The 23,967-nt window shown below is 28.1% G+C and overlaps 3 protein-coding genes and 1 non-coding gene across 6 annotated transcripts; 2 read left to right on the plus strand and 2 right to left on the minus strand.

The window, feature by feature from the left end:
• Nucleotides 1–2,305: 2,305 nt before the first annotated feature.
• Trnad-guc lies at nt 2,306–2,377 on the plus strand. Its single transcript has one exon. It is a non-coding gene; the product is annotated as a tRNA-Asp (tRNA).
• A 3,943-nt stretch (nt 2,378–6,320) lies between these two features.
• LOC124426107 (calcium and integrin-binding protein 1-like) lies at nt 6,321–9,166 on the plus strand. The gene is made up of 5 exons (XM_046967394.1): nt 6,321–6,456; nt 6,520–6,622; nt 7,316–7,463; nt 8,674–8,804; nt 8,911–9,166. Exons 1-5 carry the CDS (start codon nt 6,365–6,367, stop codon nt 9,019–9,021), a joined length of 585 nt encoding a protein of 194 aa, XP_046823350.1. The 5' UTR covers nt 6,321–6,364; the 3' UTR covers nt 9,022–9,166.
• Nucleotides 9,167–9,502: 336 nt separating this feature from the next.
• Nucleotides 9,503–12,449, minus strand: LOC124426106 (E3 ubiquitin-protein ligase TRAIP-like). Its single transcript, XM_046967393.1, has 7 exons — nt 12,082–12,449; nt 11,612–11,986; nt 11,414–11,515; nt 11,217–11,339; nt 10,918–11,155; nt 10,679–10,819; nt 9,503–10,573 (listed from the first exon to the last, which is right to left on the minus strand). Exons 1-7 carry the CDS (start codon nt 12,192–12,194, stop codon nt 10,385–10,387), a joined length of 1,281 nt encoding a protein of 426 aa, XP_046823349.1. The 5' UTR covers nt 12,195–12,449; the 3' UTR covers nt 9,503–10,384.
• A 3,538-nt stretch (nt 12,450–15,987) lies between these two features.
• LOC124425860 (bestrophin-4-like) lies at nt 15,988–23,669 on the minus strand. 3 transcript variants are annotated; one of them, XM_046966845.1, is made up of 13 exons: nt 23,009–23,669; nt 20,462–20,548; nt 20,232–20,383; nt 19,882–20,152; nt 19,685–19,819; nt 19,459–19,625; nt 19,239–19,396; nt 18,612–18,842; nt 18,474–18,554; nt 18,248–18,399; nt 18,026–18,154; nt 16,953–17,843; nt 15,988–16,834 (listed from the first exon to the last, which is right to left on the minus strand). In XM_046966845.1, exons 4-12 carry the CDS (start codon nt 20,058–20,060, stop codon nt 16,985–16,987), a joined length of 2,091 nt encoding a protein of 696 aa, XP_046822801.1. In that variant the 5' UTR covers nt 20,061–20,152; nt 20,232–20,383; nt 20,462–20,548; nt 23,009–23,669; the 3' UTR covers nt 15,988–16,834; nt 16,953–16,984. The 3 variants fall into 3 exon arrangements, with proteins under 3 accessions (XP_046822801.1, XP_046822802.1, XP_046822800.1); XM_046966846.1 differs by having other exon boundaries at nt 15,988–17,843; nt 23,525–23,669; XM_046966844.1 differs by having other exon boundaries at nt 15,988–17,843.
• Nucleotides 23,670–23,967: the final 298 nt, after the last annotated feature.

Raw genomic sequence — 23,967 nt, forward strand, 5'->3', positions numbered from 1 at the left:
AAAACGTATTTCCGCAAAAGATGCTAAATTTAGTGAATACGTTTTTGTTGCTGCCCGCGATAAATAAAGAAAACTGGATATAAGGATAAAAAAAAGAAAGGAAATAAACAAGAAAAAATTATAAATTGCGAAACAAGCAGGTTTAATCCTATTTCTATTTCTTGGAGTATTAAGTTCTTTCGCAGGTGTTGTGACAAATATCGCTTCTGCAATTAATAAAGCTAGAGCTCAAAAAAACAGTTGGAAGAAATGTAAAGACATAATCTTTATTCCATATTTGGAAAGACAGAGATTTTATTTGTCTCCGTATAACATAACTTAATAATGGATGAAATATGAAGAGAGAGAAAAAATTGAAATGTAAAAAGAAAAAAGAGATAAATAAACGAAAATTATTGGAAAAGAATGAGATGTTTTGGAATATTCAATTGAAACGAGCATGCCGAAATATACCAAATTTTAAAAGCGTTTTCATGAGAAATAATTTATCTATATTTATAAAACTTAATAAATGCGTTAGTGTGAACTTGGATAACAATAGACCGAATTGAATAATAAATATCAAAGAGGAAGATACAGTGGAATATTCTGATCCTTCCGGTAATTTAAAATCACCCATCATTGGAATTAATAAAATATTTTAATCAAATTTATTCGATAAAGATATTGTAGAATTCTTTTGTATAATTCGTAAAAATATTATAAGTATCTTATCAATCTTACGATACGAGTAGTTGTGGTCTGTTGTGTTCTAAGTTTTTTAAACGCAATATCTAAATGTCGTATGTCATCATGTTAACTAGCAGATCTTCAGAATTGACGTCCGATTTCTTCCCACCATTGGATCTTGGGCAATGAAAATTATGAATTAGATTTAATCGATTTTCGAACATAATTCCACGCCTTAATCGAACGAACAATAGATTCTATTTTGATAAAAGTAGAGAAATAATTATATCGGAAAGTTTTTAAAACTAAATTTAACAATAATACATTGAAAAGTGAAATAAGATATAAATATTTTATAGACTTCACTAAACTTAATAATATCGGTAATATATTAGAATTTTTGAAAAAAAGAGTGCTCAAAACCAGTAGATGGTACAAGTCATCATTCATACACAGGTATCATTCATGAATTTTTTTTAAACGTCGAACCAGGATATAAGATATTTGAAACGCCTCCGAACATCATGTATTGTATCTTCCAAAAATCGTCAGAATCATAAATCGATTAATCTAGCGTGTAATCACTGAAGATGGAAATTTCATAAATTTTGGTGAGGAAAAAGTAACGATAAGATTGCACATGAGAAAATGTTAATTTATAATAGTATGAAAACATCTAAATAAGTACTATCGAATAATTTTAACATTAGTCGTCAGCGATTGATTGGAATTCTTCGAAGAAGAAGAAAGTGCTGTCCAAAGAAAAAAAAATAAAATTGCAAGAAAATTAAACGGTAAAAATGCTAAAATCTTTAGGTTTAACAATTGTAAGGAAATAACAATCTAATGACAATGGTCTATTCATTAAATATCGTCGAATCTTTAAAATACGATAACCGTACAACTAATATCGAATTTCAAGCTTACAATTCGTATGTGATTTCATCACTTAAATGATACGAATATTAATACAATAACAAAATCTAATCATCTTAATATTTCCTATATATCAAAGGTGAATCAGTTGACAATAAGATAAAGTCAATTTCATACGATCTCTGTCTTCCATAAAAAATAAACTCTTTTATTTGGTATCGCTTCAATGTTTAACAAGATACGATGTAGAATAAATGGAATTGAAATCGATCGTAGCAAAAATAACGATGGCATTAAAAAATCTGTCACTATCTGTCACTCGACAACGATAAAAGCAAGGAGTTGAAAAAAGCAGCACAGGATCTTGATAAGACGAATTTGGTTACCATGTTCAACTATTATATATCGATGAACATGTTAATAGAATTTTTAAAGGTTATAATAAATATGTTATATTCAATGCACGACACGAGCTCATATTAATAAGAATCAAAGATGATAAAAATGCACTTTTTACAAAATCAAATAAAATTAAAGATCTGAAAATCGAATTGATTAAAATACAATGGAGAGTGCCATATATTATGCTCGACGAATATACGAAATTACGATATTTAAGGATTTTTCAACAAGATAAATCGATCGCGATAAGTTTTTGCTCGTGAGTTTTATACAAGTATCCTCTATTTTCGAAAATACAAAATCATACTTAGACTTAAAATGTTTGTTTAATAGAAATTATAATAGCAAAATATTCATATCCTCGGTAGTATAGTGGTTAGTATCCCCGCCTGTCACGCGGGAGACCGGGGTTCGATTCCCCGCCGGGGAGCAAGGATTATTTTTTCTCTTTTTATATTTATTTTTTATTACTTCCATACTTTTTGTTTAGTTCTATTTTCTTAGATAAATACATTTATAAATTTACATAAATTCACAGCTAAAATAAATTTCAGAATATGTACATATAGCGCATAGCTGGAAAGAAATCTTGCGGGAGGAATGAGGATCTAATTGGTCAGAATAGAAAGAAACGCTTCCTCTAATAGGTATTTTCGATTCTATCATGTTATTTACGAAGGAAGTCATACATATTAATTAAATTAGTTGACGATAGTAACGTAGGCAATAAATAAGATTTATTGAGAACAAATGAGACAAAGCGAGCGATGAATTGAACATCAAACTATTGGCGTAATCTCGAATCAGAGAGAGTTAACATAACGAAACGATATTCTTGCTTTTTTGTTTGTTCTCAATATAAACTTTAAATACATGAATATTATTACTATATCAGATAGTATTGTAAGAGTCGAATAGTAGGGATTATAGGAGTGTGAAGTGCGTATGAAATAAACTTCCAGAGTACTCCTCTTAGCCATGTACCGTTTCTTTCTAATTCTACACAGTAGATATATTCGTATATGTGCGTATATATGTGTAGGCGTGTAAATAAGTATGTGCATAGACATGCTTGTAATATGTGCACATATGTGAATCGAATTTATAAATCGAATATATATATATGTCGGATGCACGTCATAAATATATAATCTAAAGTTAATCTAATATCATTAATACAGTTTTTACGATTGCTTTTCTGTACTTTACTGTGACTAGATGTAGTTAAAGATAATTATTTTTAATACCTATATATAAATCGTAGCAATGAGTGAAGCTATAAAATTATCATAGTCTTACGTCTACAAGATAGTCTAAATTTATATTTTTGTTTCGTTCATAATCTTCTTTTATTACATTTGTGAATTATTGTAAAATACTTTTTGTACCTGACAATTAATAAACGTATGATAAAAGAAAAAATAATTAAAGAAAAAAATAATTAGTATGTCCGCCTATCACGCTATACACCAAGGTTTAATTTCCCGCCAGGGAGTTGAAAAACAATTTTTTTTCTTCTGTTTTTTATTTTACACACAATCATTGTTATTTTTTATGGATATAGTGATTAGTACATTATAATAATTATAATAATCTAAAAGAAAAAAGTTTGAATAATTTTTAATGTTGCTTCTATAAAGTAAACGGACCAAAACTTATTCTAGTTTTAATTACTATAGATCCTGTAGTATGGGTGCAATTCCATTATCTTAAAAAAATATAATGGTAGAATGTTGATCAATATGCTATTATTGCATCTTCTTCTATTTCTTAGAAATTCTTTGTGGTTATTGCACACGAATTTTTATACTCCGTTTTTTATTCTTTATACACAACAGATGTATTTGGTTTTCTTGCAAACTTTAAATATACGTACGCACATATAATTGTTGCATATATAACATAGTTGCAACAAAATAAAATAGAAAAGAAAACTTAGATTATGGAATTATTGTTTGATTTTAGAGTATACTTTATCAAACAAACTACACTGTTGTCGCTATCATTGTAACTTCACAATTTTTTAGAATGTTTAAGTAAAATTTTAACTAAATATTCTTGAAATTATGTATAATATTTAACTGTACACTTTCAAAAATTATGGAAAATGTATATTTTTACCAAAAAAGGTCATGGATTCTTTTAAAAAAGATAGAAACAATTTACATCATATATATAACGATCATGTAATATCATTATGACATCAGTAGACATATGAAAAATTATGCACGCACACTTTTAAAAACGAAAATTTGATTTCTTAGTGAAAAATAAAGATGATGCTCTTTATAAAAGACTATAAAAATAGACTTATTTACTATGCGATCACGTTGAGAAATATTATTTATTTCTAAATAATGTTTCTTTATTATTTATTTAAAAAATTTCTTTTTTTTAAGGAAAATGACAAATAGTACGATGAAAAAGTTAAAAATAAATAGTATAAGTATTGATTCTAAAGTTTTATAGAAAAGTAAAAAGAAAATGGAAAATAGAAAAACGTTATATAAAATAAAAAAACGAAAATAAAAAAAAAACCAAAATTTTATACATCAAATAATAAAAGGCATTAAAATAATTAAAAAGAAAAATGAAAACTCATTATAAGCCAATAACTGAATCTTTGAAACAATTGGTAAATGTGAAAACTACTCTTATTATTAAAAAGAAAAAAAAATTAAGGCACAAGACTTTCAACGACGATGATAATAACGATTGAGTTGAAGTGTTTATTTCATCACTATTCAACTTCTACGTCTATTAATGAACGAACTTTCAAATAAAATAGATTATATACGTGACCATAATCGCATAATTATAATAATTACTCTACAATATACGAAATCGTAAATAATTAATTTATTCAAACCAATGTATTTAAAGAATTTCTCGGTTGCATTTTACAAAATATATTTAAAACTTATATTGATCAATAAAACCAAAGAAATTAATAATATATATGAAGTTCATTTCAATAATAATAATCAATTGATGTTGAGTAATTCTGTATTCAATAACATTGATAATTGGGATTTGTTTAAATATAAGAACTTATTATAACGTGTAAACATCAAACTTCATAAATAAAAGAAATTATGGGAAATAAAGGATATAAGTGTAATTTCGTTATCATACCAGTCACAAAACTAGTTAGTAATATCTTTTTTTTTTAATATATATTTCTAATATGCCAACCGAATACGTACGCTAAGATGATCTTGACGAATTCGTTGACAGATTAAAGCTCTTGATGGCGTTACGAGATGCTGGGCATATAGACCATAACAATGAGATCATTTCAATTATTGAAGAATTTATCGAAAAAAAAATAGTGAAAGAACGTTTCTTTTTTCTACTCAAAAATCATATTCATTTTTAAAACACTTATACTATCATATTTAAATAAGCATTATTTTGAAACTAATCACTTAAAATTACAAGGCTATTCCCTTAAGGATATTCACTTAAGATTACAAAGAAATTACCATAACATTTTGCATAAATGTTCTGTAAATTTGTAATTCTAAAATTAGGTCGGCCATTTCGTTAATATTTAACATAAAAATATTTTTAATCAAATGTACGCCATTTTTAACATTTTCAAGCGATCAGTCTGAAATTTTAAGCAGCAATTTCTACGATGATACGCAAATTGTAAATAAAACTTTATTATATTTGGTTCAATCAATTTGTTCCTATAATCTTACAAAAAAATGTACACCTTAAACCTAAATTTATACATTTAGATAATGTCATAATTCATGCGGAACTTCAAATAGAATTGAAAAATTGTATTTTTAACAAAAATTATAGCGAAACAATTCTGATTCACGATTTCTAGTTGTCCGTCAAATTTTTACCAGATTTGCGACTAAAGAAAAATTAATTTTTGCACTCGTAAGTTCACAGTTGATTATGAAACAAGATGAACGCATCTCCCTCGAGCATTGATCGATTTTCCAATTGTCGATCGCACTTATTGATGATTTTGACAATAATGAAATTCCATGCATTCCCCGTATAATCAATTTGACCATAATATAACCATTTATACGCTACGATGTACAGTACTTATTTCATAATTAAATTTTAAAAAGTTTCAAATATTTATGTATGTGTATGAGTGAATGAACTTCAAATATATAAAATAGAAAAAAACATTCTAATTGTTTATTCACGATCGTTTTCTCTTTAATTATAAGAAAAAATATAAGCATGATATTATTTACAAGTTAATAAAATATATGTCATTTTAAATATAAAAATGAAAGATGAAAACTTAATAACGTAATCTGATATGTTTGCGAAACGTAAAGATAAAATTATCGCATATTGATAACAGATTTTCCGAGTGCAGATTAGTTAAATGATAACTCTCTTTCACGTATATGTGATAAACTAAAGAGCAACTGAAGTCATGGGAAACTTTCATTCTAATCATACTCTTACGAGCGAATTAATACAAGAATACGTCGAATTATCATATTTGAGCAAATCTGAAATATATCAGTAAGTATTATTCATATACATATTTTTGGATCAATAAATAAGAACATTATTCACTTTTTTTAGCATTTTCAACCTACTTAATAATTTAACACCAGGAATCTTGCACGATAATTTACATTATCGCTTTACGAAGAAGCAAATAGATGAAATATTACCTCAAGTCCGTGTAAGTAATAATAGAATGTTGACATATCTGATTTTTATTTCATCCGATTAAAGTCAATCACTAAACGTATTCATAATGTCAATTTAAAGATATAGCAAAGCTCATATTTGTCGAATAATATAGATATAGATTTCATTCGGTTAAAAAAGAATCCTATTACTTGTTACAAATAATACAGAACTATGAAAATTTATGATACCATTATTATGATATATTCGATTACAGATATAGGTTGAAATAACGGTTAAAAAAATAGCGGTACGTATTCTTATACGCATGCCGTTAACTCTTCTCTTACTAAAAATGATTAAGATCACTCTATAAAATTCAATTTGGATTAAGAACTCTAGGTGAACATAGCATATCTTGATATTTTCATTTAGACGTATATTCATTTATAATTCGTTTCATATTAATTTCATATAATTTTAAGAAGAAACTAATAATTTTGTTTATATATTACTTGAAATTAAAAATCTTTTGTATACAACAATTTTTCATAAATCGTATAATTTAATAGTCATATAGAGAGAGCTGTCTCATATATATCTCATATATTATTTTTATATTTTAAATATAGAATATATAATCCTATATATTAGATATAAATATAAACAAAAAGATAAAGAGAATCTGTGATAGATATGATAAATATATGAACAATGATTTAAAAATACAGTCTTATTTTTTCAGCATAGTCCTTTTCGCGATTCAATATACCGGATATTTTCTTCGGAACAAGACGAATGCTTAAGTTTCGAAGACGTTTTGGACCTTTGCTCCGCCTTTTCGGAAAATTGTCCTTTGAACGTTCGTTCAGCTTGGGCATTTCTAATATTCGGTAAGAAGGCAAGAAGACATAATGTCTTTATTCGCTTACTTTAATTTTTTTTATTTCATCTTTAATTATTTTAATTTTCTCATCTTTTTCCGCAATTCGACTATTTGTCGAGAAATTATAAACGCGAATACTTTCGACCACTGTAATGTTAAGATGCATATACATTTGTTGAGTATCATATCACCGTTGTATATCATCATTACATATCATCATTGCATTTGTATCTATATAAAAACGGAAAATACAACCTATCTTTTGACCGTCCACATTAATAAGCAATAGTATTACAATACGAGAATGTGTAACGAGTACAACGAGTGGATACGCACTTTCAAATGATTGCATACCTTAAAAGAAAAAAAAAAAGAAAAACAGAAAAAGCCAAACTTTTTCGTAATAGATATGATCAATATAGTTCTGTCACTCATTTATATTCATTTTATTTGCATTTATGTGTTAAGCATAATCTCACCTATGCTATATTTTAATATTAATACTAAATAGACGTTTATACTAAAATAGACGCCAGTTTGAAAATAATTGTTCAATTTATATAAAATTTTATACAAAACATCTTCATGTATTGCTCAAGCTATGTATAAAGTGTTAGTTAATGGAATTAATATGGCAATTTCGTAAATTTTATTTATAATTTAAAAAAGTATTTATAGAAAGTATTTATAATTAAATTGCCATCATTTTGAAAATAACTTTCCGATTTTTTTGAGATTTTAAACCAAATTTTTTCACATCTTACAAAAATATTCTGCAAAATCGATTAGACTGTTTTATTAATGTTTAATATAAAATTGTTTATAAAATTAAATGGACGCACTTTTGAATTTTTTCAGATAATTGGTCTGAAATATTAAAAGGCAATTTTCCAACTATATGGTACACAACTTTATATAATCAAAAAAATAAATTTAGAAAACATCACAATTTGTGCAAAACTTCAAGGATTGAAAAAATTTATTTCTTTCAAAAGTTATAACAAGACAAGAATTTTTAGCACTGATAATTACATAAATAACTCTTAGTACCTAAAAAAAGAAATATTTGTTCGAGAGATTTTTTGTTCACCTGCAATGATGAACTTATACTATAGCTATATTTATTATCTTAATCATTTAATTTCATGAAGTAGAACACATTGGCGAGTCACACTTTACATTGCTTATAAACGAGAATGTCACGCATTCATTTTCAGACTTCGACGGCGATGATCAGCTTGCATTGGCCGATTTAATTGAAGCTATTCAAAGATTAACTGGTGTTAATGAAAATGAAGAAATCAAGAATGAAATGGATCGTGAACATGCCGAAAAAGTGGCACGTATGGTAAGTGTCGATGAACTCTTACTTAGTGATATAATGAATTTCTTAAAGTTTCGCTTTTTACGATCTTAGAATATTTTGTTTAAATTCTTATATTTTAATTTTATAGATGATATCTGAAATGGATTTCTCTGAAAATGGAAGTATTTCGCCTCAAGAATTTGAACGACTCGTTGCGAGGATGCCGGACTTTGCTCACTCTTTTCGATTTAAGTTCTAATCTTAGAAGCATTTTAAATCCATTGATTTTAAGATATTAACGTATGTGTTATTTTTATATAATAAGTTAGCGCTTATACATAATACAGTTTGAACGATCGTAAATGCCAGAGAGCACCAAATCGGGTATGCAAGGAGTTTCTATTTTTCTTTCATAAGTCAATGGAAGGATTGAAGGTATTTTGTATTTCGTATATGACGTCGGATACTTTTTTAAATACGACGGCATCAACGTTGATGCGCACTGATACTTGTACTTATTTGTTTTGAAAAAGTGTAATGGATGAAGTTTTGATGAATGATCCTTATATTGATCACGATGAGCTTGTACCACCTTTTTATAAAAAAAAAAAAATAAATATTAGTGTGAATATAACACATAATGAAAAAGATTCTCTTAAAAAATGTAATAAAAATGATTAATTTTATAATAAAATAATATTATATGAACAAATCAATACTGTGTATAAGTCGTCCACTCCTTTCATGAGTATCGGATCAATGGTAGAAATATTGTTCTGTGGAAATGCAAGAGAACGGAGTCGATCCTGAAAAGTCATTATAGAACTTGGTCGTGGAGTGTAGGATTTCTTTGAAACATTCCAACTATACGATGGTATCTTCATGAAAAATATTATAATAAATAAGAAATATAAGAAAATATGAATTATTGGAAAAAAAAAGTTTCTTAATTCGTTAAAGATTTAATTTGAAACAACCGATGACCACTAACAATAATTCGTGAAATCGTCCCATTTCTATAATTCCTGAAATAACCTCTTATATCAGTACCGTCCAAATCGTGTTTTGAAAGGAGTTGAGGTCCCATAAAACATGGTTTTAAAATTGGTGAATAGTATGTAGAGAGAGAATTTGTCATGTTTAATTATATTTTTTATTTTCCTGAATATGAAAGAAGAGCTTATTTATCATTTTCATGTTACTTTTGAAATTTGACATGTAGTAAAATAATTGAATAATTATCATCTACAATGTGGCAATGATCAAGTCAATATTTTCAATTTCTAAAATTAATTCTTTCTCATACAATGCATTATTATATATATTATATTTATTACTATAATAAGACTATATTAAATAGTAAATATGAATAATAACATCAAAAATATATTTATATAAGTTATCTTATTTTCAACTTCGTTAATATCAGCACCTTGAATTATAACCTTTTAACTAACTTTCAGTTGTTTTATGGCTTTTCACTAAATATAATCACATAAAATCCATCTAATCTAAAAAATAATAAAGATGGCGTACTGCACATATACAAACTAATACACTTGTAAATTACTATAAAATATAAATATAATCATAAAAGATAGAATATTAGATTAATTCAAGTATCATGATATATCTACAATTAAATCACTAAGTTTTTTATTGTCTCCTGTGTCAAGTTTAGATTTCCTTGGCTTAGACAAACACTCTTTCGTTCTCTTTAATTTAGCACTTTGAATAGGACTAGGAAATTTATCATACTTTGAGTGACCCCCAAAACCATCATATGTGATTGAACCGTTTTTTACAGATTCCTATATATTACAATTTATAATAATTAATTAAAAATAATAAATTTGTAATAATTAAATACATATAAGACATAATTTCTATTAATTAAGAATTACTGTTACACTTACAACAGAATTTTGGGAAAGTCTGGGTTTTTTCGTTAAAATAGAAAACGTAGATCTGGTAGCTCGTCGTGCAGTATATTGTTCCTTTAAAGCTAAAATACCTTGTGATTGGACTGGAATATTAGGTGAATTTATTTTGATATCCTGTAACAATATTTTACTAATTTCTACCATGACTATAAATGATTAATACATCATGAATAACATTACAGAATGTGTAAAATAAAAATATATTTTGATACCTCCATTATGAAATTTGTTTTTCTTTTCAGAGAGCTTTTTGTATCATTCTTGACACCCATCTGATCAGTATATTTAATTTCTCCTTTAGATATTTTAATAGAATTCGAATAGCTCTCTTTTGTTTTCATTATATTTGATACATGTGTTTTGATATATCCATTATTTTCAATATCTTGAAGCTTATTTTGTAATACCATTTTTTCATTCTCGCATATTATTAATTCTTCTTCCAACTTTCTAAAAACACACATATAGATCAAAATATTTATGCTAATCTAACTAATTAAATATAACATACTTTCGTTTTTCCTGCTCTTCAAGTAGATAATTACGTTCCATCGAAACTTTAGTGAGTTCCTGCTGTATGTTTTGCAATTTAGCTCTCATCTCTCTTCGTTTAGTTACACATTTAGCCATTTCTCTAAAACCAGAAAAGATTAAAAATAAGAATTTGTTAATATTATAATATATTTTACAATATTTTATCTGATATACCTTTTCATTATAGATATATATGTAATAAGTGTACTAGAATCATTTGTTTTAGAAACCATATCGTCTACTTCCTCAGCAGGAGCATCCATTAAAAGTTGTACACTAAAAAAACACAAATGATAAACTTCGAACTTTATTAAATTTGCAAAATATTAAAATAAATATTTTTTGAATAGAAAAAGAAAAAACAAAACATACTTTTTTAAATCTTCAACTCTTTTCCTTAACCTAATGACTTCCTGATTAATAATATCCACTTCTGTGCATTGTTGTCTGAAGTACTTTATTTGCTCTTTTAATGCATGAATGGCAGTTTCTTTCTCACGTACTTCACTTTCGGCCTTTTTGACTTCACTTCTTAACCCAGAATTTTGTTTCTCCAAATTCTCATTTTTCTCAGTATAATGCTTAATGTCCTTGTCTTTAAGTAAAATTTGAAATGTAAGTTTGTCAACTTTATCTTGCAAGAAAGATGTATCCTCTACAATAGTATCATTATTAGAGAAATTAAAATAGATTCTATGTATCTTATTTTGATTTGTTTTTTCTCGACACTGCGGACATGACTTTGATCTATATAAAAAAATGTACAAATATAAGGTTATTGTAAATATATTCAACAAATAATATTTAAGTATTTAAGTGATAAAAAAATTGAAAAGTACTACCTTTCTAACCACTGTATTAAACATGTAAAGTGAAAAATGTGACCACATGGTGTATAAAACACATCATCTGATGGCATTAATAAATCACTGCATATAATACAAACAATATTCATTTTACCTTGATTTAAAAAATTAATTATCTGCACACGAAGTAGACAATAATAAAAGACAATAATAAAATCAAGGGAGCTTATGTATTCCGAAATAGTCAGTTTTGAATGAAAATAAATAATAAAATGAATCAAATTTCATATATCTTAAACATATATCCTATTTCTACACATTTATCTACAAGTGAATTTAAATAAACATAATATATTTACGTCTACAGTAATAAACGGTCAATTAAGCAATTCGAAAATAAATGTAACATTCTTTATCCAATGAAACTTACTAATTTAAGATATAGATGGCAATACATACGTATAAAAGATATAGAAGGCTATTCACCTTTCGTTCGAAGTATGTACACACAAGAATGGACAAAATATGAACTCAACGCAAGCGATGAACACTATTCCCATCATTTGTCTATCGTATCAATGTTTAAGCTTGTTAGACCTTTTCACGCGTAAAATAACAATCGAATTCGTACGAATTAGAATTAAATAATCTAGTAGTTTAGCTGTGAATTCACGCTTTTAAGTCTCATATTTATATTTATCTTTGATCTTTTTTTGTTATTATAAATCATCATCATATGTATTCTAGGATGTACAATAGCTCTCAAATCTTTTGACGTTAAGTTTCACGCATTACTTTGTAAACGTTTGTAAACACTGCTATTTTTCTCTGTTTTTCGGCTCAATTATTCTTTAATCCTTGTACAATACGGAGGTTTTCTTCATTACAACTCGAAAATATCGGATTGATGTTGAAAAACCTATTTCTTTAAAATTAAAATTTTTTGTCAATTGCCGAAAAGTCATTTGACATTTTTGATTCTTGCCAATAAATAATTATTGTTGTATACACATACGCTTGTAAACTTCTTTTAATATAATAAATTATGATGAAATAACATCGAAAAGAATATTCAATGGATTTTAAAGAGATTGTAATATGTATTTTAAAAGAAGGACCTAGTCAATTAGAAATTGTCTGCTGTTTTGGTATATCTCGACTGGTCAGTCGAATTATAATCATTAATATAAAGTACAGGGAAATGTTAATCATAAATCCAGTCAAGGAAAGCCTTGTAAAACAACTATAAGAATCAATAAGATTATCAAAAGTACCTCAGTCGCTGATCTCTGCAAGTCTGCACGTCAAATTATTAGAGAAATACAGCAAAATTATGGAATTAAAAAAATATATCAGTGCAAAAAATAGGAAGGCTAAAATTGATTGCTAAGGGCGCCAGTCCTTCATTCCATGTAGAAGATACAATTGATCACTTTTTTATTGGGATATTTTAAGAAAATAAATAATACGTTATGTTAGAAAAGAAATGCTACAGAACTGAATATTTCAATAGGATAATGATCAAAAACATTGAGTTAAGCTAATAGAAAAATATTTTACAAAGAGGAAGATCAACATTTCGCAGTGGTTTAGTCAAAGTCTAAACTTAAATCCTATAGAGTACTTGTGGGAGAAATAGGATAGACATATTAGAATACAGAATTACTTAAATCAGAATAATCTTTTTAAAGCTTTGGATAAAAATCTTTTCAAAACGAATGGATAAAAATTCCACAGGATCAAATAGTAGAACTTATCAGATCCATGCTCAGATGTGAGACTGTATTATCGGCAAAGGAATGTACAACTAAGTATTAGTATTTCATTAACTTATAAAATAATTATGATCTATTTTCTTTATGCAATTGCAGTAAAATCGTTAAACATAATAATATCAAAAGACTTATGACCTGTGATAAAGTAAATTTTTATTTATATAATATTCATTTAAATTGAATACGATATATTTTTATTATAAATATGAATTACTATATGTAAATTATAAATTATGATGCTTAATATATGTATAATGTAATAGCATTAATGTAATTGATGTTATGAATAAAAAACTATTTGTCAAAAGACTTTTGAGCGCTACTGTACATAATGTATATAAGTATATTCTTTTACTTTTACTTAATGTATTATTTTTGTTATTATATTATATATTATTATTATTATAATAGTAGTGTAATAGTAATAATATAAAATGTATTACTCCTATAAAGAAACCATAAAAAAATAACACTGGGAATTCTTACTCCGTAAATAATATAGAACGATACGAATTCGTATTTTATCAAAAAAATATATAATATGTAAGTATGTATTCATTAATTATTATTTTTAATCAAATAATCGATAAATGTATATACTTTCGAACAAAACTATATTACCACTGTGTTCTATCTAGTACAGATCATTGCAAAACACATATCTACTATTAGTGGGGAGAATAAATATAAAAAATTGGATAATAACGCATTACTACATTATCAAATAAGAAAGAACTTCTAAAAAATTTCGATTTTCAGTATAGGAAATATATAAAACTATTATGCATTTTTAATCGCTTATTAATTTAAAATATATAGTTTTACTGTTACGTTCCAAGGATTTTGAAAAATTAGAAAAGATTTTTTTTGCTCATCATATGTACATAATCTTTACTTTTTCCAGTTTTAAATATTGTTCCTATTATTCTACATTTAGATTTCACTCTTTTGGCTTTACAAATCGATTTATTACCTATGTGAAAAACTAATTACTTATTAGTTTAAAATGTACATTATCACTTTTATATTTACTTTTATATACCGTAGTATTCTACATATATATATTATCACTTATATACATACATATATATATATATATATATATATATATATATATATATATATATATATAATTAATTATATATATAAAAACTTCTACATATATTTATATAAAACCGTAAAACTACACTATATAAAAATAAATATAAAAGTGATAATATCCATTCTAAACTAATAAGCAATTAGTTTTTTGTGAACCTGTATTTTAATTAAGATTTAAATGTAATTGCAAAAAAAAAATAAAAATTAGTTGATTATATTCGTTTACGTCGATAGAATAAAAAAAAAACTGATCATCCAGTTTCGAACCTATCTCATTCCTGTAGTACGAATCTAGATACTTACCATTATACTTCATATTGATTATAAGATTTCTGCGTTTCTAGTATATAATATATAAAACAAACTACAAATTTTTCTAAAATTTAACAATATCTTAAAATCTTAGTTCCATTGATATAAACAAATATTTCCTTATTTTTTCCATAGAATCATCTGTTCAAAGCTCATTAAAATGCTTGAGTGAATTACCGTAGCTTCTCCGTGTGAACATCCTTAAATGCATTTCATTGCGTTTGAAATGGATTAGAAAATAAAGCATCATCAGTTTACACAACAAACAGACAACCATCACGGAAACAAACGCACACCGTTCAAAGATTTATGTGAAAATCAGTAGTGAGGATATGAGGAATTTTCCCTTATGCTTGAAATTTCGAAAGATACCACGTACGAAACATTTTCTTCGCGAAAAATATCGAAAACAGCGTTTACGCGAACGATGAGTTTAGGCGTAATTCTTGACCGATTTTGATGAATAAGATTTTATTTTGAAGGTGAAAGTTTAAGTGAGAATCCGCTTTTTCGAATTTTTGAAAATGCTTTACTTTTATGCAAAAATTATTCTCGAAAAGACACCATTCCTTGACACGATTTAAAATAAATAAAGCTTTTTTCAAAATTTGAAAAAGCGGAGTTCTTATTTAAAACTTCATCTTTAAAATAAAATTTTGTTCATCAAAATCGCTCAAGAATTACACTTGGATTCATAGTTCGAGTAAATCATTATAAAACCAAGGATGATGAACAATGCAAAAATGCATGCAAAAATGGTTGCATCTACTATTTATTTACTAACACTTATTATATAATAATTGTTATACATACAATAAATTATCAAATTAGAATCCATGCCTTTATTATTACATAAAAGGTTCATGAACATAATAAGAAGATAAATGCTTGGAGTTAATCAACAATGATGAAATATTCTATTGTGTTTAAAGAAACATTCAGGGGTCTAATATTTACAATATATACATAACAATTCCCAATGTTTTGAAAATAATTATAAGTATTTATTCTAAAATGCTACTATTATTCAACAAATATAGAATATATTAATCGCACAGCTTCTTCCGCCAAATAGTTATTGTTTACAATTTAAAAAATCATAAATTGAATCATATACAAATTATAGAAATAATTAATTTATAATAATACAGTCATTTTATAATAATACTGAGATGGAAACTAATAAATATATCTTTATAAATATTTAAATCTTGGCCGACAGTAAAACGATTAAATAAATTAATACGTTAAAATGTTATTACAAATTTCGAATAAATTTATAGCATCATAACATGGTTTATAGCAATATAATATCATAAATATGTGCATTAAAGATATTATTATATTTTTATTACTTGATCAAATCTGTTTTATCTTCATTATAGATATTATTATCTATGTTGATTATGATCTAGAAGCGCATTGAAATGAAATATATTATAATTTACTCCTTTATCAAAACAATAAAAGTATAGAGAGAGAGAGAGAGAGAGAGAGAGAGAGAGAAAGAGAGAGAGAGAGAGAAAATAAATAAACATGATCATTTCTCTGAATTAATATTTACCATGATGTTGCAGAAAATTCGTCAAATGTATCAAATGCTATAAGAAGAGAGATTAATATTAATACTTAGCCTATTTAAATCAGTATATAAACGTCGCACAAGATAAATAATGGCGGGAAAAACCGATCAAAATTGAAATATTTTATCATACTCACAAATATGTAGTATATATGAATTATATCGATATTTAAACTATGGTATCTTTTTCAGATTCATCGGGAGTATCTAGCTTCTCTACGTTTTTCTCTTCAACTTCTATATTGGTTAAGTTCGGTGAACTCCTTGCTTGTGGTATGATGATTTGCAGAGAAGTTGGGACGCTGTGAATGGTTTTCCGACGAGCCAGCAACGAAGGTCGTCTCTCATCTGTTCTCCAATGAACACCCTTCTTATCGCTAGATCCGGTTGAAGAACGTTGTCTTTGAAGAAGATAGTTAGAAAAGCTTTCTGATCTCTGTTCTATAGTTTCTTTGAAACGCTGTAGATCTATCGCTTCTAGTTGCGCATCTGAACATTCCGAAGTATCCGCTAAAACGAATCGTTCAAATTGTTTAACGTTCCTTAACTTATCCATTGTATTATCGTCCTGATCCTCTATGTAACGATCGTCAACGTCTTCATGAAAAAAAGCAGAGTTATCAAAGCCTTCGCGATTCTCTTGATCTTTGACTTCGTCGGTAAATGAAATCTGTAAAGCTGGTGGGACGCATAGTATTTTAGGAGCAGTGAATGGTGCGGGCGTGTCGGGACCTCGATGACGGTTTATTCCTGATAAGTTGGTGGCACTCGGCCAAGGTTGCAGCAATATCTTGGGTGTTTTTATTGCTGCAAAGAAAGGCTTTCGATTCGACTCAACTCGTGGATTCGTATGCCTAGCAATAGCTGAAAATTTTCTCATCGCACCAGTCAAACGCCTGCGTTGTTGATCGCCTTGCTCAACTTCGCACTGTTGGTGTTGTTGTTGTTCTTGATTATCTAATTGAAGAACCGTTTCACTAGAGTTACTAACCATCGATGGAGTTGTTTGAGGTGACCCGCTAATCTGGCTGAAACAAACGAATCTAACTTAATAGAGTTCGTATATAAAATCTTTAAAGCTCGCCCATAAAAAAATATCTACATTTTAATCCTGCACGCAAGCATGCACGCATATGCACATATTAAATTAATTGAAAAAATATATATATATATTTGATAAATTAATTAAATTAACTAATTTCAACCTTACCGCTTTTCAGTCATTGGACTGTCAGTATGCGTTACTAAACTAGCACTCGACGTACGAGGTGTGTTTCTGGGTTCTTCCTCTTCTTCTAATATTCCTGGTAAGAACATTGTTTGCTTTTCTTCTGGCACCCTAAACATTGTAAAATTTTTTGCTATCATGTTACAATAATTTTTTTTCTCTCGTGTTCAACGTCAAAAAATAAACAATCGAGAACCAACTCACGGCATATCTGCAACGCTGCCACGATAAGTCTTTCTCTTGTAAGCTGCTGCTGCTTCGGTGTAAGGTAAGATAAGATTTTCTGCATCAAAGTAAATATCTTTTACGAGAGGCGGACAGCGAGTCATCAAAGTATCCACGCCCAAATATGATACCTAAAGCAAACGCAAACACTCGCAAGTTTTCAACTAGGCAAACTATTGATGACCGAAAAACATGACGATCTTACCTTGACATGACGATCAATAAGCCAATTCAATTCGAAATCCTCGTCATCGTCGCCAAAAGGATTTATTAATTGTTCAGCTACCTGTAGTGAATTATCAAATTAATATCTATATCATTTTATTATTCATATTGTACTTGCCTTTAATAAACCCATGAAGAAAAAAAATTGTAGAATCGTAAATAGAGGACAATATATGTCAACTTTTAGCTGAAATTGTTTTTGATTTCCCTCGATATATTGACGACCAACAAGTGCAACTGCAAAGAAACTGTACGTTGCAAGGGTCACGACCTGCGTGTAAACCAAAGGTATGGAAACCCAGTCATAACTCCATAAGAGTCCACATTTAGAGCGAAAATCATTGAATTCCTACAACGTATATATACATATATATGTATGTATGAAAAATTTGAAGGAGTTTGTATACTTATTTTGCTAAAAGAATTTATCGGGACTAGAATCAGAAATTGTTAATTGTTAATGCAATTATATGAGACATTACCAAGACAAGAAACGAAGTTGAGCCGATAAGTAATCGCAAAAGTCATTAAATCGCTCATATTTAATCTTGAGAAACAAAGTCATCGTTGATGGAGCGTGACAATCTTTGCGTTTCGACGAAACAAATACTCGATATTGACGCGTAGCTACGTGTAAGGAAGATCATAAATTTAAAGAAAATTTTCCTCGGACGACAATTAGATCGCACTTGATAATTTTTAAGAAATTCGTTTCTTCCCATCAATGAAATCCAAGTAAACAAACCTCCATAATTATTTTTAAACCTTGCGCATCAGGCAACCTATGGTTTCGACGTGCTTCCTTCAACAGATTGATAAACCATGTACATGGGATCCAGTAGGTATTGAATTCGAGACTTGGTACCGATTGAAATAAATCTAATTCCAAGGAAGTCATGAAACCTGTGACATATTAATTACTGAAATAATAATAAAACGCTTTTGTAGACGATATTTTACTTTACCGGAATCTACCACGTGATCGAGAGTTGGAAACCGTCTTTTTACCGCCGAACTAATGGAACGTAGTACAAGTATTAGGGAGAGATTCAAATATCTCATAAGACCTCTCCGCAACATACGACCGTATTCATCATCTCCGCTAACATAAAGTGCCACTAGATGCATAACCCTAGAAATAAATAAAGAATTATTTAAAAAAAAAATGTAATAATAAAGTTGAAAACATACTTATCCGGCCAAGGTATCGCATTATATTGTTTCCACCATCTATCAGCTACGTGAGACACGTAAAATCCTAGCACGAAGCTAAGAGGAATTAAGTTAATGAACGTATCACAATATATTACGAATTTCTCAAATTCCCTGTAAAAGAAATAGAGAATTTTATTCATTGCAAGTCGAAATCTATCAAATTAAGCGTATACCTCTTTTGTAAATCGGTCAAAGCATGACGATAAATAGCCGAGAGTGATGCGAACATAATCACAAAGAGTACAAGTTCTCTGTAAATAAGCTTGTAGAGCGAACCCCTCCACATAAGCAGAAGTCTGGTAAATCCTCCGCTCGTGGAGCTGGCAACTTCGTATTGATAAGAGACGGTCATCTTTTATCCATTTAGAAAAATCTCGTTTTCCCTTTTGATTTCATATAATTATTCAATCCCTTTACGTTGCGTTTAAATTTTAACTTTTCGGTCTATGAGTCAAAATATAATTATAAGGTATAGAATAAGTAGAAAAATAATTCATAAAGAATCGATCGCACATTATCTTACATTTCGATATGCTGACATTTGCATAGTTCGAAATCCAACCATAATCGATCGTTAGGATGGAGTACAGTGCACATTAATATTTTAGTGCTTAGTAAAGTAACATACAGTCCTGCCATTTCATAAATAAATTGTGACGTCAGGCTACCCTTTATCTGTAAATTACAAGTGAAATAGCTGTCAGTTTCTAGGAAATAAGAGGATGAAATACGACCATCGCTCATTCTACCTACCATTTGCAAATGTATCCCATTCTTTAGAGATATCGAAAAGATATAATGTAGCTACCATGCTATGACCAAAAACGGTACATACTGCACCTTTAAGGAAGAATCGGAATATAAGCTTTCTTGTCGAATATAAAATGTCCTTCAATATTATTCTATTAATTCTATTATAAGATTGCATTAAGATTTTTAAAGTTGAAACAAGTCGCACGTTCTTTCGACGAAATGAAATTAAAGGAATCCTTGTAGGTTGGCGTACACATTCATCTTATCGTAAAATAGAATTTCGAAACTCTATTAACGTTTATACGTGTAGCTCCTTCGAATGTTGGAATCCAGAAATATCGAATTTCTAGTCATGATACTTCAAGATCATTTCGTATCTTTTAACGATTTAAATAGCCACGGTCATCTGATACGAACGACCATTGCCTAAAGATAATGAAACAATGAAATTTGTCGTTTCGCCGGCGATTTACAAGCAGATCTACATAGAAGCAGCTAGAAATAGTCGCGTCGCCCGAAGGGGTAAAATCGGTTAAAACCGGAAAGAACTAGGCCTAGGTCTTTGCGCCAGACGTATCTACATATATGTCTCTCTATAACGACATCATTTATCCTAAAACGTATTGCAACTACTTATTGACAAATAAGTACTTAGAAGGTGCATATACTATCTCAAGAAACATTATAAGAACACTCAAAAGTTCATTCCACTATAGGATAACGTTATATATTAAATAAATTTTCGTATTATTATAATAGACAAGAATTTGAAAAGTATTGATGATGAATGAATACAAGACGATGTCATATAAATATTTTCTTGAATGGCAATATTATTTGAGATGCAAATTATGTCACGAACGAGACATCGTAGTTTTAACGCCAACGCAAAAAATGTTGGCGTGACTGGAAATCTTTTTTTTTCTTTTTACAGTCGCGTCGTAAATAATATTAAATATTAGGATTCGCGCCAGTATGCACCGTCGTTGATAAATATAGCATCGGTCGTCGAAGTACCCACTGTCTAGATAAACATACAATTTACAAAAGATTTCCGGACGTGGGAGTTTTGTGGAACGTGCCGTGTCTCGTTCGACTATCGTCACTTATTTTAATCATTCTAATGATTTTTTGGAAACTTTCATGTTCCGTCCTTGAATCTGAATTATTCTGGTGCTCACTGATCTTCAGGAACAACATTAGAGAAGAATAATTTTCTCATCGAGTTGTCTTAAATATTTACTAGATAGTTTAATATTAATTTACATTTTTCTTTTAAACATTTAATAAAAATAAATTGTTATATTTCTTTCCATATATCTATATACATACGACCTATTGTCTCCGAAACTTAACTACGTTCATCGTTCAAACGACTACCGAATTTATCGTCTTGGCACAAGAGACGCTAGTAGCCACAGAAAGAGGCCTTCAAATTTCTCATGTCTACTTGTAGCCTGATGCGCTCTCTTTATTATTATTATTATTATTATTATATATCTAATATATCTGTAGTCCGATAATAAATAAGTATATAAGCTATATGATTAACCAGTTTTCGCATGTATTTCTGTCACCATGTTTCGCGAGTATACATACAAGTAACATAGAATGTACATACGAATTATGAGAAATTTTAAATATTCATAAAAGAGATATATAAATACACGTAAGCCTTCAAATTTAATAGTTCCGTTATCAGTCAATCGTGACGAAGACTTAGTTCCTCACGATTTATTATCGTGTGAATGTTTTTTAAAAGATTAATATTTTTATTTTCTTGAGAAATACTGATGATGATAGTTTTAAATATTTTCCAATTAACAATCTTTTTCCTTTCTCGAGCAATGTAGCATTATATTAGAAAAAGCATTAAATATCTTTAATCATCAAAAAATGCAAAACTCATCGAGATGTATTCTGTTGATAAATTAATAAAAGTCAAACATCTGCGAACGAGTTGCAGCATCGAAATACAAATTTTGAGACGTAAACCTTGAAATTAAATATATTTCAAACGTATATTTAAAACGACGAATTTATGTATCCTACGTTGATTTTGACACTATCGTAGGTGTAATTAAAATCTTGAAATTAATATGGCTACGTGGAAAAATATTAAAATAAAAAACGCGTCCTAAATTGTTTATCGATGTTTCGCGTATACGCCGAAATCGTACGTGAGATATCGATAAACAAATTTATATGTTATTTCTCTCGTAAATTATTACTGTATTTTAAATGACGATCAAAAATAAAGAAATATTCGGTTTATCAAGAGATCACCTTTCTTCGATTTATTTTAAATAATATGCACTTTCTCGAAATCTTTATAAATGAAAGAAAATATTTTTGTTGTGAAAATGCAATGATATAAAAAAAACATAAAAGAAAGAGAGAAAACGAATAATTCAGGAGTTATTTTAATACAAGTTCATTAGTTTTTGGAGAGAATTGCAATACAACGTCGAGAACAATCATTAATGATCGTTCATTTTTATTCATATTGTTAAAAAGAGTCAATGTGTTTAATTATGGAATTCTTACCGTTCATACCCACGTAGCAACAAAATATGTAGACATAGAATATTTTAATTGACTTCTGTTCAGTTATGTAATTCCAAATTATTTACTTTGCTATCTTCATTCAATAGCAAATTATTCTAAATTTAATATAAACTCAATCGTGAAATTGTTAAAAGATTTTATGTGAACGTTCGATTTAACGATATGTTTTATATATTTTAAATACTCTTGTTTTTAGTTCTTATGTCCAGTTCCATATTCACTATACGTATTTAACGTAGTTCAAAAGTATTACACAATCTTTTTCTTATCTAAATCACTATAATTTTTTAATCTCAATATAGCTAACAATTACATCTATAAAAACTTATACCGATCTATTATATCACTTGAAATCACTCGATTGTATATAAAAATTCTAAATTATAAACTTTAATATACAGTAAACAAATCGACGTTAAATTAAAATTTTCACGAATACTAGCAAACCGCAAATTAAGCATCTCGAAGAAACCTTTCTTTTCTTTGGATGCGCACCTGACACTCGTCCGTTGAGAACTGCTTCGGTAGTCAGTATCATCCCTTCGGATATGTATTAACATTGAAGCCTGCTCGATGTCGATCCGATGGAAAGTATCCAAAATCTAAGAATTCGAATGTCAAGCTCATTTCGTATATTTTGAAAAACAGATTTCTTACAAGAATTTTTCTTACAAGGTACGATTTCGATACGATCCTTTGACACCTTTCAAAAGCGCGAAAATATAAACATGTTTAGTTATTTCATCGTAATAAAGATACATATTCAGGTTCATTCGAATACGATCGTTACTCTAAGTAAATTTAGAAATGTAAAAATTGTATAAGCATATATACACGTTCGTTTATCATGTAAATTTTATTTTTTTTATTAACAAATTAAACACAAATATAAGATTTGTGTACAGCCCCCATTTCTAACCTCATAGATACGGTTCTGC

The sequence above is a fragment of the Vespa crabro genome, chromosome 8 (assembly GCF_910589235.1).
Source record: "Vespa crabro chromosome 8, iyVesCrab1.2, whole genome shotgun sequence".
In the NCBI taxonomy this organism is placed as follows: domain Eukaryota; kingdom Metazoa; phylum Arthropoda; class Insecta; order Hymenoptera; family Vespidae; genus Vespa; species Vespa crabro.